Source organism: Diorhabda sublineata, chromosome 4 (assembly GCF_026230105.1).
Source record: "Diorhabda sublineata isolate icDioSubl1.1 chromosome 4, icDioSubl1.1, whole genome shotgun sequence".
NCBI lineage: Eukaryota > Metazoa > Arthropoda > Insecta > Coleoptera > Chrysomelidae > Diorhabda > Diorhabda sublineata.
Window position 1 is genome coordinate 35,796,346 of NC_079477.1, and position 15,373 is coordinate 35,811,718.

General features: G+C 31.4%; 2 protein-coding genes across 10 annotated transcripts in view; both read left to right on the plus strand.

Annotated features, from left to right (window-relative positions):
• The first annotated feature begins 5,424 nt into the window (after positions 1–5,424).
• Positions 5,425–12,563, plus strand: LOC130442833 (AP-1 complex subunit sigma-2). Of its 2 annotated transcripts, none has more exons than XM_056777194.1 (5): positions 5,425–5,519; positions 5,573–5,751; positions 5,801–5,909; positions 5,965–6,102; positions 12,027–12,563. In XM_056777194.1, exons 1-5 carry the CDS (start codon positions 5,517–5,519, stop codon positions 12,069–12,071), a joined length of 474 nt encoding a protein of 157 aa, XP_056633172.1. In that variant the 5' UTR covers positions 5,425–5,516; the 3' UTR covers positions 12,072–12,563. The 2 variants fall into 2 exon arrangements, with proteins under 2 accessions (XP_056633172.1, XP_056633173.1); XM_056777195.1 differs by having other exon boundaries at positions 11,184–12,238.
• Positions 12,564–14,125: 1,562 nt separating this feature from the next.
• LOC130442644 (diacylglycerol kinase theta) overlaps positions 14,126–15,373 on the plus strand; it is a 35,247-nt gene continuing 33,999 nt past the window's right edge. For all 8 annotated transcript variants that reach the window (XM_056776942.1, XM_056776941.1, XM_056776944.1 and 5 more), the window contains exon 1: positions 14,126–14,509. In XM_056776942.1, coding sequence (XP_056632920.1) covers positions 14,365–14,509 — 145 coding nt within the window. In that variant the 5' untranslated portion in view covers positions 14,126–14,364. The remainder of the gene's footprint in view (positions 14,510–15,373) is intronic.

Genomic DNA, 15,373 nt, shown 5'->3' on the forward strand with positions numbered 1-15,373 from the left:
AATTCGATTTTTTTACCCCAAATTCGTAAAAAGCTTGTGGAACGTCGTTAATACGAAATATGTTTCTGAATTGCGAAGAACTCGAAGCACCTGCTGAAAATGAAAATTACGACGTAGTAGGAGTGGTAGGGACACGCCCCCGCAATGCCAAAACGCCCCTTTATGTACAATCTTATATTCAACCCTTAAATTCCTACAATCTATAATGAACAGGGTGTAATTAGAGGGTAAGTTGAATATGTATATATCGAATTTTTGATTGAACCTTCCAGGACACTTTTTTTTTTAATTTCTGACATTTTTAAACTCCCCTGGACCTTCATAGACACTTTTTTACCGTTTCGAACTTTCCTGGACACTTTTTCACATCATCGAAAGCTTTCTACACAATTTTCTACTGATTGCAGTCTTTCTAAATAGTTTTTTTATGTACATGGAGTTTTTAGAACACCTTTTTTGACTTCTTGATCATTTTTAAGCGATTGCAACCTTCATAGACACTTTTTTACCGCTTCGAACTATCCTGGACACTTTATCACATCATCGGAAGCTTTCTACACATTTGTTTTACTGATTGGAGTATTTCTATATAGTTTTTTTATGTACATGGAGTTTTTGGAACTCCTTTTTTGAGCTCATGATCATTTTAAGCGATTGCAACCTTCATAGACACTTTTTTACCGCTTCGAACTATCCTGGACACTTTTTCACATCATCGGAAGCTTTCTACACATTTGTTTTACTGATTGGAGTATTTCTATATAGTTTTTTTATGTACATGGAGTTTTTAGAACACCTTTTTTGACTTCTTGATCATTTTTAAGCGATTGCAACCTTCATAGACACTTTTTTACCGCTTCGAACTATCCTGGACACTTTTTCACATCATCGGAAGCTTTCTACACATTTGTTTTACTGATTGGAGTATTTCTATATAGTTTTTTTATGTACATGGAGTTTTTAGAACACCTTTTTTGACTTCTTGATCATTTTAAGCGATTGCAACCTTCATAGACACTTTTTTACCGCTTCGAACTATCCTGGACACTTTTTCACATCATCGGAAGCTTTCTACACATTTGTTTTACTGATTGGAGTATTTCTATATAGTTTTTTTATGTACATGGAGTTTTTAGAACACCTTTTTTGACTTCTTGATCATTTTTAAGCGATTGCAACCTTCATAGACACTTTTTTACCGCTTCGAACTATCCTGGACACTTTATCACATCATCGGAAGCTTTCTACACATTTGTTTTACTGATTGGAGTATTTCTATATAGTTTTTTTATGTACATGGAGTTTTTGGAACTCCTTTTTTGAGCTCATGATCATTTTAAGCGATTGCGACCTTCATAGACACTTTTTTACCGCTTCGAACTTTCCTGGACACTTTTTCACATCATCGGAAGCTTTCTACACAATTTTCTACTGATTGCAGTCTTTCTAAATAGTTTTTTTATGTACATGGAGTTTTTAGAACACCTTTTTTGACTTCTTGATCATTTTTAAGCGATTGCGACCTTCATAGACACTTTTTTACCGCTTCGAACTATTTTGGACACTTTTTCACATCATCGGAAGCTTTCTACACAATTTTCTACTGATTGCAGTCTTTCTAAATAGTTTTTTTATGTACATGGAGTTTTTAGAACACCTTTTTTGACTTCTTGATCATTTTGAAGCGATTGCGACCTTCAAAGACACTTTTTTACCGCTTCGAACTATCCTGGACACTTTATCACATCATCGGAAGTTTTCTACACATTTGTTTTACTGATTGGAGTATTTCTATATAGTTTTTTTATGTACATGGAGTTTTTGGAACTCCTTTTTTGAGCTCATGATCATTTTTAAGCGATTGCAACCTTCATAGACACTTTTTTACCGCTTCGAACTATCCTGGACACTTTTTCACATCATCGGAAGCTTTCTACACATTTGTTTTACTGATTGGAGTATTTCTATATAGTTTTTTTATGTACATGGAGTTTTTAGAACACCTTTTTTGACTTCTTGATCATTTTTAAGCGATTGCAACCTTCATAGACACTTTTTTACCGCTTCGAACTATCCTGGACACTTTATCACATCATCGGAAGCTTTCTACACATTTGTTTTACTGATTGGAGTATTTCTATATAGTTTTTTTATGTACATGGAGTTTTTGGAACTCCTTTTTTGAGCTCATGATCATTTTAAGCGATTGCGACCTTCATAGACACTTTTTTACCGCTTCGAACTTTCCTGGACACTTTTTCACATCATCGGAAGCTTTCTACACAATTTTCTACTGATTGCAGTCTTTCTAAATAGTTTTTTTATGTACATGGAGTTTTTGGAACTCCTTTTTTGAGCTCATGATCATTTTTAAGCGATTGCAACCTTCATAGACACTTTTTTACCGCTTCGAACTATCCTGGACACTTTTTCACATCATCGGAAGCTTTCTACACATTTGTTTTACTGATTGGAGTATTTCTATATAGTTTTTTTGTGTACATGGAGTTTTTAGAACACCTTTTTTGACTTCTTGATCATTTTTAAGCGATTGCGACCTTCATAGACACTTTTTTACCGCTTCGAACTATCCTGGACACTTTTTCACATTATCGGAAGCTTTCTACACATTTGTTTTACTGATTGGAGTATTTCTATATAGTTTTTTTATGTACATGGAGTTTTTGGAACTCCTTTTTTGAGCTCATGATCATTTTTAAGCGATTGCGACCTTCATAGACACTTTTTTACCGCTTCGAACTATCCTGGACACTTTTTCACATCATCGGAAGCTTTCTACACATTTGTTTTACTGATTGGAGTATTTCTATATAGTTTTTTTATGTACATGGAGTTTTTGGAACTCCTTTTTTGAGCTCATGATCATTTTTAAGCGATTGCGACCTTCATAGACACTTTTTTACCGCTTCGAACTATCCTGGACACTTTTTCACATCATCGGAAGCTTTCTACACAATTTTCTACTGATTGCAGTCTTTCTAAATAGTTTTCTTATGTACATGGAGTTTTTAGAACACCTTTTTTGACTTCTTGATCATTTTTAAGCGATTACGACCTTCATAGACACTTTTTTACCGCTTCGAACTATTTTGGACACTTTTTCACATCATCGGAAGCTTTCTACACAATTTTCTACTGATTGCAGTCTTTCTAAATAGTTTTTTTATGTACATGGAGTTTTTGGAACTCCTTTTTTGAGCTCATGATCATTTTTAAGCGATTGCGACCTTCATAGACACTTTTTTACCGCTTCGAACTATCCTGGACACTTTTTCACATCATCGGAAGCTTTCTACACAATTTTCTACTGATTGCAGTCTTTCTAAATAGTTTTTTTATGTACATGGAGTTTTTAGAACACCTTTTTTGACTTCTTGATCATTTTTAAGCGATTACGACCTTCATAGACACTTTTTTACCGCTTCGAACTATTTTGGACACTTTTTCACATCATCGGAAGCTTTCTACACAATTTTCTACTGATTGCAGTCTTTCTAAATAGTTTTTTTATGTACATGGAGTTTTTGGAACTCCTTTTTTGAGCTCATGATCATTTTAAGCGATTGCGACCTTCATAGACACTTTTTTACCGCTTCGAACTTTCCTGGACACTTTTTCACATCATCGGAAGCTTTCTACACAATTTTCTACTGATTGCAGTCTTTCTAAATAGTTTTTTTATGTACATAGAGTTTTTAGAATATCCTTTTCTGACTTCTTGATCATTTTGAAGCGATTAGGACCTTAATAGACACTTTTTTACCGCTTCGAACTTTCCTGGACACTTTTTCACATCATCGGAAGCTTTCTACACAATTTTCTACTGATTGCAGTCTTTCTAAATAGTTTTTTTATGTACATAGAGTTTTTGGAATACCCTTTTCTGACTTCTTGATCATTTTGAAGCGATTAGGACCTTAATAGATACTTTTTTACCGCTTCGAACTTTCCTGGACACTGTTTCACATCATCGGAAGCTTTCTAGACATTTTTGTACTGATTGGACTCTTTATAAATAGTTTTTTTGTGTACATGGAGTTTTTAGAACACCTTTTTTGACTTCTGGATTATTTTTAAGCAATTGCGACCTTCAAAGACACTTTTTACCGCATCAAACTTTCCTGGACACTTTTTCACACAACTAGGAACTTTCTAGACACTTTTTCATTGATTTATGCTTTACTAGATTGTTTTTTCTGTGAAGGAAGCTTATCAAATAGTGTTTTTTACATTTTAAGCGTTCGGGACCTTCCTAAACACTTTTCTAGCGGTTCAAACTTTCCTAGACAATTTTTCACATATTTGAAAGCTTTCTAGATACTTTTTTATTGAATGATGTCTTCCAAGATCGTTTTTTCTTTCAAAGAAGCTTCTCAAACCCTATTTTTTACATTTTTTCCAACGCTTTTTTAAACTTTCATCGTAATTAGATTTGAAATTTGACAAAATCATTGCACCTTGTATAAATTTAAATGATATTTATATCGTTCAAGTCCTTCCTTTCCAAATTTTCGTTACATCCTGTATAAACCACGTAATTTTTATTATTTACGTCAATTTTATTATTGTAAAATTGTCGCTTTGATTTTTAATTGCTTTTTTTATCACGTTTTTACTATCATTTATTTCCGAATCACACTGTATGTAATATATGTGTAATATGTATGTTTTTTGAATGATGACGTGGGACATAGAGATCCATTATCATGTTACCACGCAAATTACCAGATTGAGATACCGAAGCAAACAAAAAGAAATACGAACAAACATGTAAACTTGATAAATATTTAAAACCGGAAGGCGGGGTCAAATGTTATTGGCGGAAGTGGACCCCCCGTAGGCCAATCGTACTTCCGGTTCTACTCGGCATTACGCGCAGTCCCATTACAGCAGCCCGAAAGGATTGAGCAGTCGAATTTTCAATTACATTACACGATGAAAGAATAATACTTCAGGGAAAATTGAATTTTTAGTATAATGCATTATAAATCACGGAATATTATAGATAAGGAGCCGTTCCGATTATATTTTTATCGTAATTTATGTATTGTATTAGCTTTTTATGTATTGTACTAGCAATAATATTGCATTTATACATTTTTGATAAGAAAATAATAAATCAAACAAATATTATAATAATAAAATGAAATTGAAAGTAGTTAGTTGGTTGTATATATGTAAAGTCAAAGACGTTTCCTTAAAAAAGAAGAACAAGACTTTATTGATAAAACAGATGAAACAAATCAAAATATAGTTATAAAACAATGTTATTTTAGTAGGAATGGAATAAATATTATAAAATATTGATGATAATTGTTTTGATAGTACTATATATGTTTTTGATAATATAATTTTTTTTCTTTATATTGACTGTATAATTGTAGCATTAGAGGCGTATCCTTAATAAAAGAAGAGCGTTGACGTTAAATGACTTTGACAGTAACATAAAATGACACCAATATTTTGATAAGATAATATAGTGAAAATTAAACGATATGGTAAATAGATATAATAATAATCGTTATTTTAATACACATTCCTTTTATTTCAGATGCAATTCATGTTACTGTTTAGCCGACAAGGCAAACTTAGGTTACAAAAATGGTACGTGGCGCATCCCGATAAATTGAAGAAAAAAATAACACGAGAATTGATCACCACTATTTTAGCGAGAAAACCGAAGATGTGCAGTTTTTTAGAATGGCGAGAACTGAAAGTCGTATATAAAAGGTGAGCCAACGATACATGGTGATTAATTAATATCTTTTTTTCATTTCAGATACGCCAGTTTATATTTTTGTTGCGCTATCGAGCAATGCGACAACGAGCTATTAACTTTGGAAATAATACATCGTTACGTCGAGTTACTCGATAAATATTTCGGTAGCGTGAGTATTTATTCGTATATTTCACTAATTATATGTTGATTGATTTTTTTTTCAGGTTTGCGAATTGGACATTATATTTAATTTTGAGAAAGCTTATTTCATATTGGACGAGCTTATGTTGGGTGGAGAAGTACAGGAGACGAGCAAGAAGAACGTATTGAAAGCCATCGCAGCCCAGGATCTTTTACAAGAGGTTAGTCACGGAAATATTGATATTTAAATTGTTTTTTTTTCACTTTTTTAATACAAACAGCTAATAATTAGGCTTGTATATATTTAAAAACGTTTTTTTTTAAATATTTATTCGATTTGTGATACATTTCATCAGTTTTTCATACAGTGTGACCTATCTATATTGTACGGTACAATTGAACTACTAAGATACAATGTTTAAGCCTTACGGTACAAATGAACTACTTTTTTTTGAAATTAACACGTTAGCGTGATCTAGGCCAGTATTAGCTGTTTAAAATTTATTTTATTTGTCAATTTCTTGTCACTTTATCGGTGTATACGTTTTAATGATGTCTATCGCTTATTTTTTTCAATTGTACGTAATTTTTGATGCACACGAAGGATTTGAACGACAGTTAAGAAAGTGTTTTACCGTTTATATTGACTGAAATGTAATTATTGTAGGCAGTTTAATCGAAGATGCGCTTTAAAGTTGATAATGTCGATCGTTTTAATAATTATTTGTGGTTTATGTAGGAAAACAATTCAAACGGAGCTCGGTTTTTGATAGATTTTTATTGCAAACAAATATTTTAGGGGATACGCTGTATATCAATACAATTTGTACTCTTACAGATCGTATTTTACGTTTTTGTGCAGTTTTTTTTGGCTGATTTGACCATTTTCTAAATAATTGACATTTTCTAAACAATTTTTCAATGTATAAATTCTTCTTAGACACTTTTTCCCTTGTGGGACCTTTCTAGATACTCATTTCATTTTTGAAACCTTGGTAGACACTTTTTTTCGTGATTGGAACCTTTGTAGGCACTTTTTTACTGTTTGAACCTTCCTAGAAACTTTGTTTCATGATACGGATTTTTTTAGGCACTTATTTTGTTATTGGAACCTCGGTACCTACTTTTTTTCATGATTGGAACCTTTGTAGACACTTTTTTGCTGTTGGAATCTCCCTAGATACTCATTTGATGATTGGAACCCTTATAGATACTCTTTTTCACAATAGGAACCTTCTTAGGCAATTATTTTATGATAGGAACCTTTCTAAGCCTTTGATTCTTAATTGAATCCTTCCTATACACTCATTTCTTGCCTGGAACCTAAGTGAACACTTTATTCACATTTAGAACTCGTATAGACACTTTTTTTTCGATAGGAACCTTTCTACACACTATTTTTAATAATTGAAAAATTTCAAAACCTTTTTCTAAAAATAGGAACCTTCCTAAAGACTTTTTTGTTTAATGGAACCATCTTACAAACGTTTTTTAATAATTGGCAGCTTTCCAGGCAATTTTTTGACGAGTGGATTCTTCCAAAACGCTTTTTTTGACGAGTGGATTCTTCCAAAACGCTTTTTTTGACAAAGGGAACCCTCTTAAACGAGTTTTTTCATAATTGGAACCTTCAAATATATTTTTTAAACAGATGGAACCTTCCTGGTCACTTTTTTATAATTGGAACCCCCCTAAGAATTTTTTTTCGCTATTGGAACCTTCTCAGACATTTTTTATACAGTATGTAACTTAACTACATAATTTTTTGACGAATGGAACCATTTTAAACAGGTTTTTCGATATTTGGAACCTCTTTCCAAACGATTTTTTAATAATTGGAACCTTCTTATACATTTTTTTATACCAAATGGAACCTTTTTGACTCTCATTTTCTAATTAGAATCTCCGTGTACATTTTTGAATCGTCTGCTTGTAAATTGTGTTAATATACAGGACGGATCCGCTTAAAATGATTCACGTTTCAATCAAATTTGACATTTTTTGTTGTATTTTATTATCTCGTGTCGACATTATTTCGAATTTCGTTATAAATAACTTTTGAATTGCATGTATACGATGTCGCTTTGAAAATTTCTAATTTTAATAGCATGTACGCATGAATATATATCCTCCGCCCCTCGTTGCCGCCGCAATTCGAATTGTACCTAATTTTTTGCCCAAAATGATCGAAAAACACTCTGTATGATCGCGTTTTGCGAATCATTTTTTTTGCCTCGAACCTATAGAAACAGAAAAAAAAATGGCCGCGATTTTTTCCGAACCATTTTTTGTTATATATAAAAATCTGTTTTTGTAAATTTGTTATCAATAAAAAAGTTTGTTGGATTTAATTTGTTTGAATTGATGATTCATTGATTCGTTGTCCTAGAAAAAAAATTGAATTTTCGTATACCGGGCGGCTCGAAAAAATCGTCTCAACAAATCTGGTGATTAGGGGTAGTTTATCGAAAGTGATGTTCACCAGGTCTGTTTGGGTGGAATTTTCGGGGGCTTTTTGTGAATAATTTTGTTATGTTATTTACAAAAAAAATTCTGACTCAGAAAAATGTCATTACGAAGTATGTCATACGATTACAAATTAATTTTTAGAGTTTGTTTCTGTTTCTATCGCCTACCGTTTACGTTTCGATTTATTTTATACTTCAAAACAGGAAATTTTGAGATTTACTTCGCTTAAATCTTGTTTGGGGTCAATGACAGCTCAATAAACTGTTAGAAATTCTGTTTGGGGTCAACGGGACCTCATAAAGTCGTTAGTTACTCTGTTTGGGATCAATAGGAGCTCATAAAGTCGTTTTAAACTCTGTTTGGGATCAATGAGAGCTCATAAAATAGCTAGAAACTGTTTGGGATCAATTAGAGCTCAAAAAGTAGTTAGAAACTCTGTTTGGTATCATCAATGGGAGCTCAGAAATTAGTTAGAAACTCTGTTTGGGATCAATAGGAGCTCATAAAATAGTTAGAAATACTGTTAGGTGTCAATGGGAGCTCATAAAATGGTTAGAAACTCTGTTTGGGATAAATAAAAGCTCATTTAGTCGTTATTAACTCAATGAGTGCTCACAAAGTAGCTAGGAACTCTGTTTGGGGTTAGTGGGAGCTCACAAAGTAGCTAGAAACTCTGTTTGGGGTCAATGGGAGCTCATAAAGTAGTTAGAAACTCTGTTTTGGTTCAGTGGGAGCTCATAAAGTAGTTAGAAAGTCTGTTTGGGGTCAATGGAGCTCATAAACTAGTTAGAAACTCTGTTTTGGCTCAGTGGGAGCTCATAAAGTAGTTAGAAACTCTGTTTTGGCTCATAGTTAGGTAGTTAGAAACTCTGTTTGGGGACAATGGGAGCTCATAAAGTAGTTAGAAACTCTGTTTGGGGACAGTAGGGGCTCATAAAATCATTATAAAAGTCATTTTTGCTGAAAATAAGCTTAAAATATCATTATAAACTCTGTTTGTGCTCAATAGAATTCTGTTTTTCTGGTGTTGTTACTTGTTACTGTAAACTTTGATAAAAACCCTTTTTGTAGCTAACTGAAGCCATAAAATCATGAAATACTTTGTGAAGTTCATTAAAAACTATGTTTCTTTAGCAAGGGAGCTCATAAATTTATTAAAAACTCCGTTTCTCGAGCAAAGAAACTTATAACTGCAATAAAAACTCAGTTGTTTTAGAAAAAGAGCTCATAAATTCGTTGAAGTCTCAGTTTCTTCGGTCAATCTCCTTTAAAACTCCGTTTTTTTAGCAAAGGAGCTCATAATTTCTCTGTTTATTTTAATAAAGGAGCTCATAAATTCATTAAAACTTCTGTTTCTTAAGCAGAGAAGCTTATAAATTGGTGAAAAACTCTGTTTTTTTAATAAAGGAGCTCATAAATTCATTAAAAACTCTGTCTATCAAGCAGAGAAGCTTATAAATTGGTGAAAAACTCTGTTTTTTTAATAAAGGAGCTCATAAATTCATTAAAAACTCTGTTTATCAAGCAGAGAAGCTTATAAATTGGTTAAAACTCTGTTTTTTAATAAAGGAGCTCATAAATTCATTAAAAACTCTGTTTATCAAGCAGACAAGCTTATAAATTGGTTAAAACTCTGTTTTTTAATAAAGGAGCTCATAAATTCATTAAAAACTCTGTTTATCAAGCAGACAAGCTTATAAATTGGTTAAAACTCTGTTTTTTAATAAAGGAGCTCATAAATTCATTAAAAACTCTGTTTCTTAAGCAGACAAGCTTATAAATTGGTTGAAAACTCTGTTTTTTCAATAGATGAGCTCATAAATTCATTAAAAACTCTGTTTCTTAAGCAGACAAGCTTATAAATTGGTTAAAAACTCTGTTTTTCAATAGATGAGCTCATAAATTCTTTAAAAACTCTGTTTATCAAGCAGACAAGCTTATAAATTGGTTAAAACTCTGTTTTTTAATAAAGGAGTTCATAAATTCATTAAAAACTCTGTTTCTTAAGCAGAGAAGGTTATAAACTGGTTAGAATCTCTGTTTTTTTAATAAAGGAGCTCATAAATTCATTAAAAACTCTGTTTATCAAGCAGAGAAGCTTATGAACTGGTTAAAAACTCTGTTTTTTCAATAGATAAGCTCATAAATTCATTAAAAACTCTGTTTCTTAAGCAGAGAAGGTTATAAACTGGTGAAAAACTCTGTTTTTTCAATAGATGAGCTCATAAATTCATTAAAAACTCTGTTTCTTAAGCAGACAAGTTTATAAACTGGTTGAAAACTCTGTTTTTTCAATAGATGAGCTCATAAATTCATTAAAAACTCTGTTTCTTAAGCAGACAAGTTTATAAACTGGTTGAAAACTCTGTTTTTTCAATAGATGAGCTCATAAATTCATTAAAAACTCTGTTTCTTAAGCAGACAAGTTTATAAACTGGTTGAAAACTCTGTTTTTTCAATAGATAAGCTCATAAATTCATTAAAAACTCTGTTTCTTAAGCAGACAAGCTTATAAATTGGTTAAAAACTCTGTTTTTTCAATAGATGAGCTCATAAATTCATTAAAAACTCTGTTTCTTAAGCAGACAAGTTTATAAACTGGTTGAAAACTCTGTTTTTTCAATAGATGAGCTCATAAATTCATTAAAAACTCTGTTTCGTCGGCAATTAATCTCTTAAACTGTATTTATGCTGAAATAAGGACAATAAAAACTTCGTATTAGCATAAAATAATTTCGAAAATTTCTCAAAAAACTCTATTTGAGATGATAAAGAATCAATTAACGACGTTTTTAATTATCAAATGATTTTAATTCTTGTATAATTTGTTAAGGACGAAGCCGTTGAAGGTGCTTTAAGGGATATCGGTTTGCTGTAAAGTGCCACGTTGCCATTCTACTTGCTGATCGTGATTAATCGGACCATTAATCGACATTTTTTTTCCATAAAAATAAATATATATATTTTTTCTACAAAAATAAACATATCGGCATAAATGTAGTAGTTGTATTTCATACGTATCTAACAGTAGTTTGAAAAGGATAAGTTGTCGAAAAAAAATACGACGTTTCGATCGTTAAATCGACATCATCGGAAACTATATGGTTTTTCAACTAACCCCCCTATATTAAATCGGTTAAAAATCGTTTTATTTTTTTTTTCTTTCAACTTATCCTTGTATGTAAGCATCGAATTGTAGTTTTTCTGTATCTAAACTCACTTTTATTTTATTTTTCTACTAAAAACAAAGATGTCTTCCTTTCTAATTATTTTTTGTTTTTCTCAATAGATTTTTACAATTTTTTTCTATCTTTTTATTAACAATTTTCCGTTTAACGATCACGCGAACGCAGATTTAAACGTTTCTCTTCTTCTTTTTCCTTATCACGTTACAATTATACGGGGGTGATTCAATAATTCATATTTATTTACGTTTTTTTCTGTGTTGCGTGATTTTTCCTTTTTCGCCGCCTCGCCTTCGACTAATATCTATTTGGACTGGGTGTAAATGATTTTTTTTTTGGTGATAAGTGACGTAAATGACAATATGAAAGTGGATAAAGCAGTGATTGTGAAGGAATGACGTCATTTAGGTACGTAAATAATTTTATCCACGTTCATATTGGTTCGAAATCGAAAAAATAATTGTACAAAAATGTTTGTTCTGTTGTTCTAGGAGGAAACGCCCCAGGGATTTTTCGATGATCACGGTCTTGGTTAAATGACCTACTCGTCGAGAATATTTTATCTATTAGCCCGAATAAATTTCTCTTTAGTACCACTTTTTTTCATAATTTTTCGATTTCAATTTAGTACCATCACCCTGTATGTTGTTACTACGAAAAACATAATTTTTTTTTAAATAAATTGAAAAATACTCGCTGTAAACAACTTTCTTATATCCCCCTGTATGTATATCCCGAAGAAATTCCTTCAATATAATTTTTTTTTCGTAATTTTTCGATTTCAATTTAGTACCATCACCCTGTATGTTGTTACTACGAAAAACATAATTTTTTTTTAAATAAATTGAAAAATACTCGCTGTTAACAACTTTCTTATATCCCCCTGTATGTATATCCCGAATAAATTCCTTCAATATCATTTTTTTTTTCATAATTTTTCGATTTCAATTTAGTACCATCACCCTGTATGTTGTTACTACGAAAAACATAATTTTTTTTTAAATAAATTGAAAAATACTCGCTGTTAACAACTTTCTTATATCCCCCTGTATGTATATCCCGAATAAATTCCTTCAATATCATTTTTTTTTTTCATAATTTTTCGATTTCAATTTAGTACCATCACCCTGTAGTTACTACGAAAAACATAATTTTTTTTAAATAAATTGAAAAATACTCGCTGTAAACAACTTTCTTATATCCCCCTGTATGTATATCCCGAATAAATTCATTCAATATCATTTTTTTTCGTAATTTTTCGATTTCATTTTAGTACCATCACCCTGTATGTTACTACGAAAAAATGAATTAAACAACTTTTTTATACCACCCTGTATATATTCTAACTTTTTTTTAAAGTCAGACAAATATTTGATATAAATAATAAATTTGAAGGGACTCACCCTGTATGCTCAAAATTCTTAGTACGATCTACATTTGATCAAAATTTATTTTTTTATTTAAACAAGCGTTTTACTATTTCTATCGACATTAAATGAATAAATTTTAAATAAAAATCAAGTTTTTGTAAATATAATAATAACCGTCATTAACGCCATCTTGAGAACGTGGTATTAACGATATCGGTTCCACCTATCGATTATATATCGAACTATAATTCGAAAATAGAAGGAAACTAATAACTGTAATCAGGGAAAAGAATTAAAATAACACGAGATGGCGTAACTTGTATAAAGTAACTTACGAGGGGTCATATTAATTACAAGTTAGAAGAAATATCTACCAAGAGATTTCCAAAAGTTTCTAATTTATTTATTTTGTATAGATTTATGTAAGTGAGTTGGAGATTAAATATAATGCTACCGGGGGTGGTACAAAAGTACCGATAAACATTTCTAATGCGCAATATATCAAAGTAAATAGTTATAGTCCCGTTATCATTTCGGAATTTTTCGTTAAGAACTTGTTAATTATATACGAGGGTATCATTGTATAAAAAATTAAATACGATGTTACAGGGGGTTTTTCAAAAGTATTTAAAAAAATTCGTAACACACAATAACACGACGTTACGAATTACGGGGGGATTTCAAAAAGTTATAACCACGTCATTATTTCAATAATTGCTGATATTGATTTAGTTATTATATAGGAGGGTTCTAACGCCCCTGAGATAAAATGCGATGTTACAGGGGTCTTTACAAAACTATGAATAAAAATGTAAAAATACCGGGGTTCTTCTAAAAATATTAATAGAAAAAAAAAATATTTTATATACGAATGTTTTTTTTTTACTAAAACACGCAAAATAAAAAGAATTAATTGTTTTTTTTTCATATATTTATCCAACATTCACCCTTACATCCAGTTAAATAATACCGTAAATACCCCAAGCCGTCCCTGTACTAAATTATATATCTATTAAAATAAATATTGATGTAACCTCGTATATTGCAATAGCAATTATATTTCATTGGTAAATTTATAGAGTGAATTTGACGGTTTACGAAATTACAGTTTCCTTTCCGTTATTTTAAACGTTGTTATTACCGCCGAGATACAGATGGCGCTTCGCGTCCGAATAGTCGTTTCGTCGGTTTGCGTAGAGGGGAGAGGTAGACGCAGTCAGGGCCAACGTTTGCGTCGAAGCATCGTCTAGATGCGCACTCGTCCTTCGATAGTTATGGTCAGCTGTGTTTCGTTAGACTGTATAGAGAAATGCTCTTTAGGCATTTAAGTTCGGCTGTCGAAATAACTTACAGACAGCAACATGTACTTTTACGGTTTCGAAATAACGTAGACGTTTAATATGCGTGCGGTTGCTTGTCCACGGTGAAGTTCTGGCGAGAGCGGTGGCTCGGTGGAATCATGGCGTCGGTGGCGGGCTCGCAAGAACAGCCGCCCGCCGCGCACGGCCATAGCTTCTGCAAGAAGACCTTCCATAAACCCACCTACTGTCATCATTGCAGCGATATGCTGTGGGGCCTTATACAACAGGGCTTCATATGCGAAGGTAAACTTTTTTTTTTATATAATTGTCGATAATATCACACATACACTTACCGGGGTACGAAGAAAAGTACTACAATTTTTTTTATTGAAAAGTAGGTCAGTATTATTGAAAAAAAATAAATTTTTTTGTACGACGTGACGGAAAAAATGTCAAAAATATATCAAAGTTATCGATTTCTTTTCGTATATAATTTTTTTTCTTATATAGGGTCAGTCAAAATATATAAAAATATAAAACTGAATTTACGCGTTGTTTTTTCAACTTCCCTGTATAATTTGAAACTTTAGTAGTTATCTTCGTATTTAACCGAAGATTCCTTGAATTTACTTATCTTGGGGATAATTTTTTAAAGCGGATATCAGATATACGACCGCGATATTTTTTTTTTTATTTTTTTCGAAGATAATATCTTAAAGACAGTTAAATTAAAAACATATACGTGGGTAGGACGAAAATACATTCGACAGAAGTAGTCCTCGTGAACAAAAAAAACGTCAAAATGACATTATTGAAAATAACTTTTGAGGTTATGTTAGTTCGGAACAGATACGAAGAAAAAAATTGAAATAAACGCGTTTTAAACGTAAATTTTTCATTTAGAATTGATAGTCTTTATTAATATTTAAAAATAATATACAGTATGATTTATACTAATATTATGTATTTATAAAATCACGTTCTAACTTACATATTCATATCACCCCTCGATATAATGATCGCTTAGAATGTGACTCCATTAAATTTATATAAAATTAAATTCAATCAAATTAATCATTCGTATTCAGTACAATCACATCCTAATTTACATTTTTATATCACTTTCAATATACTGATCATTGCGAATGTGATTTTATAAAATTTATA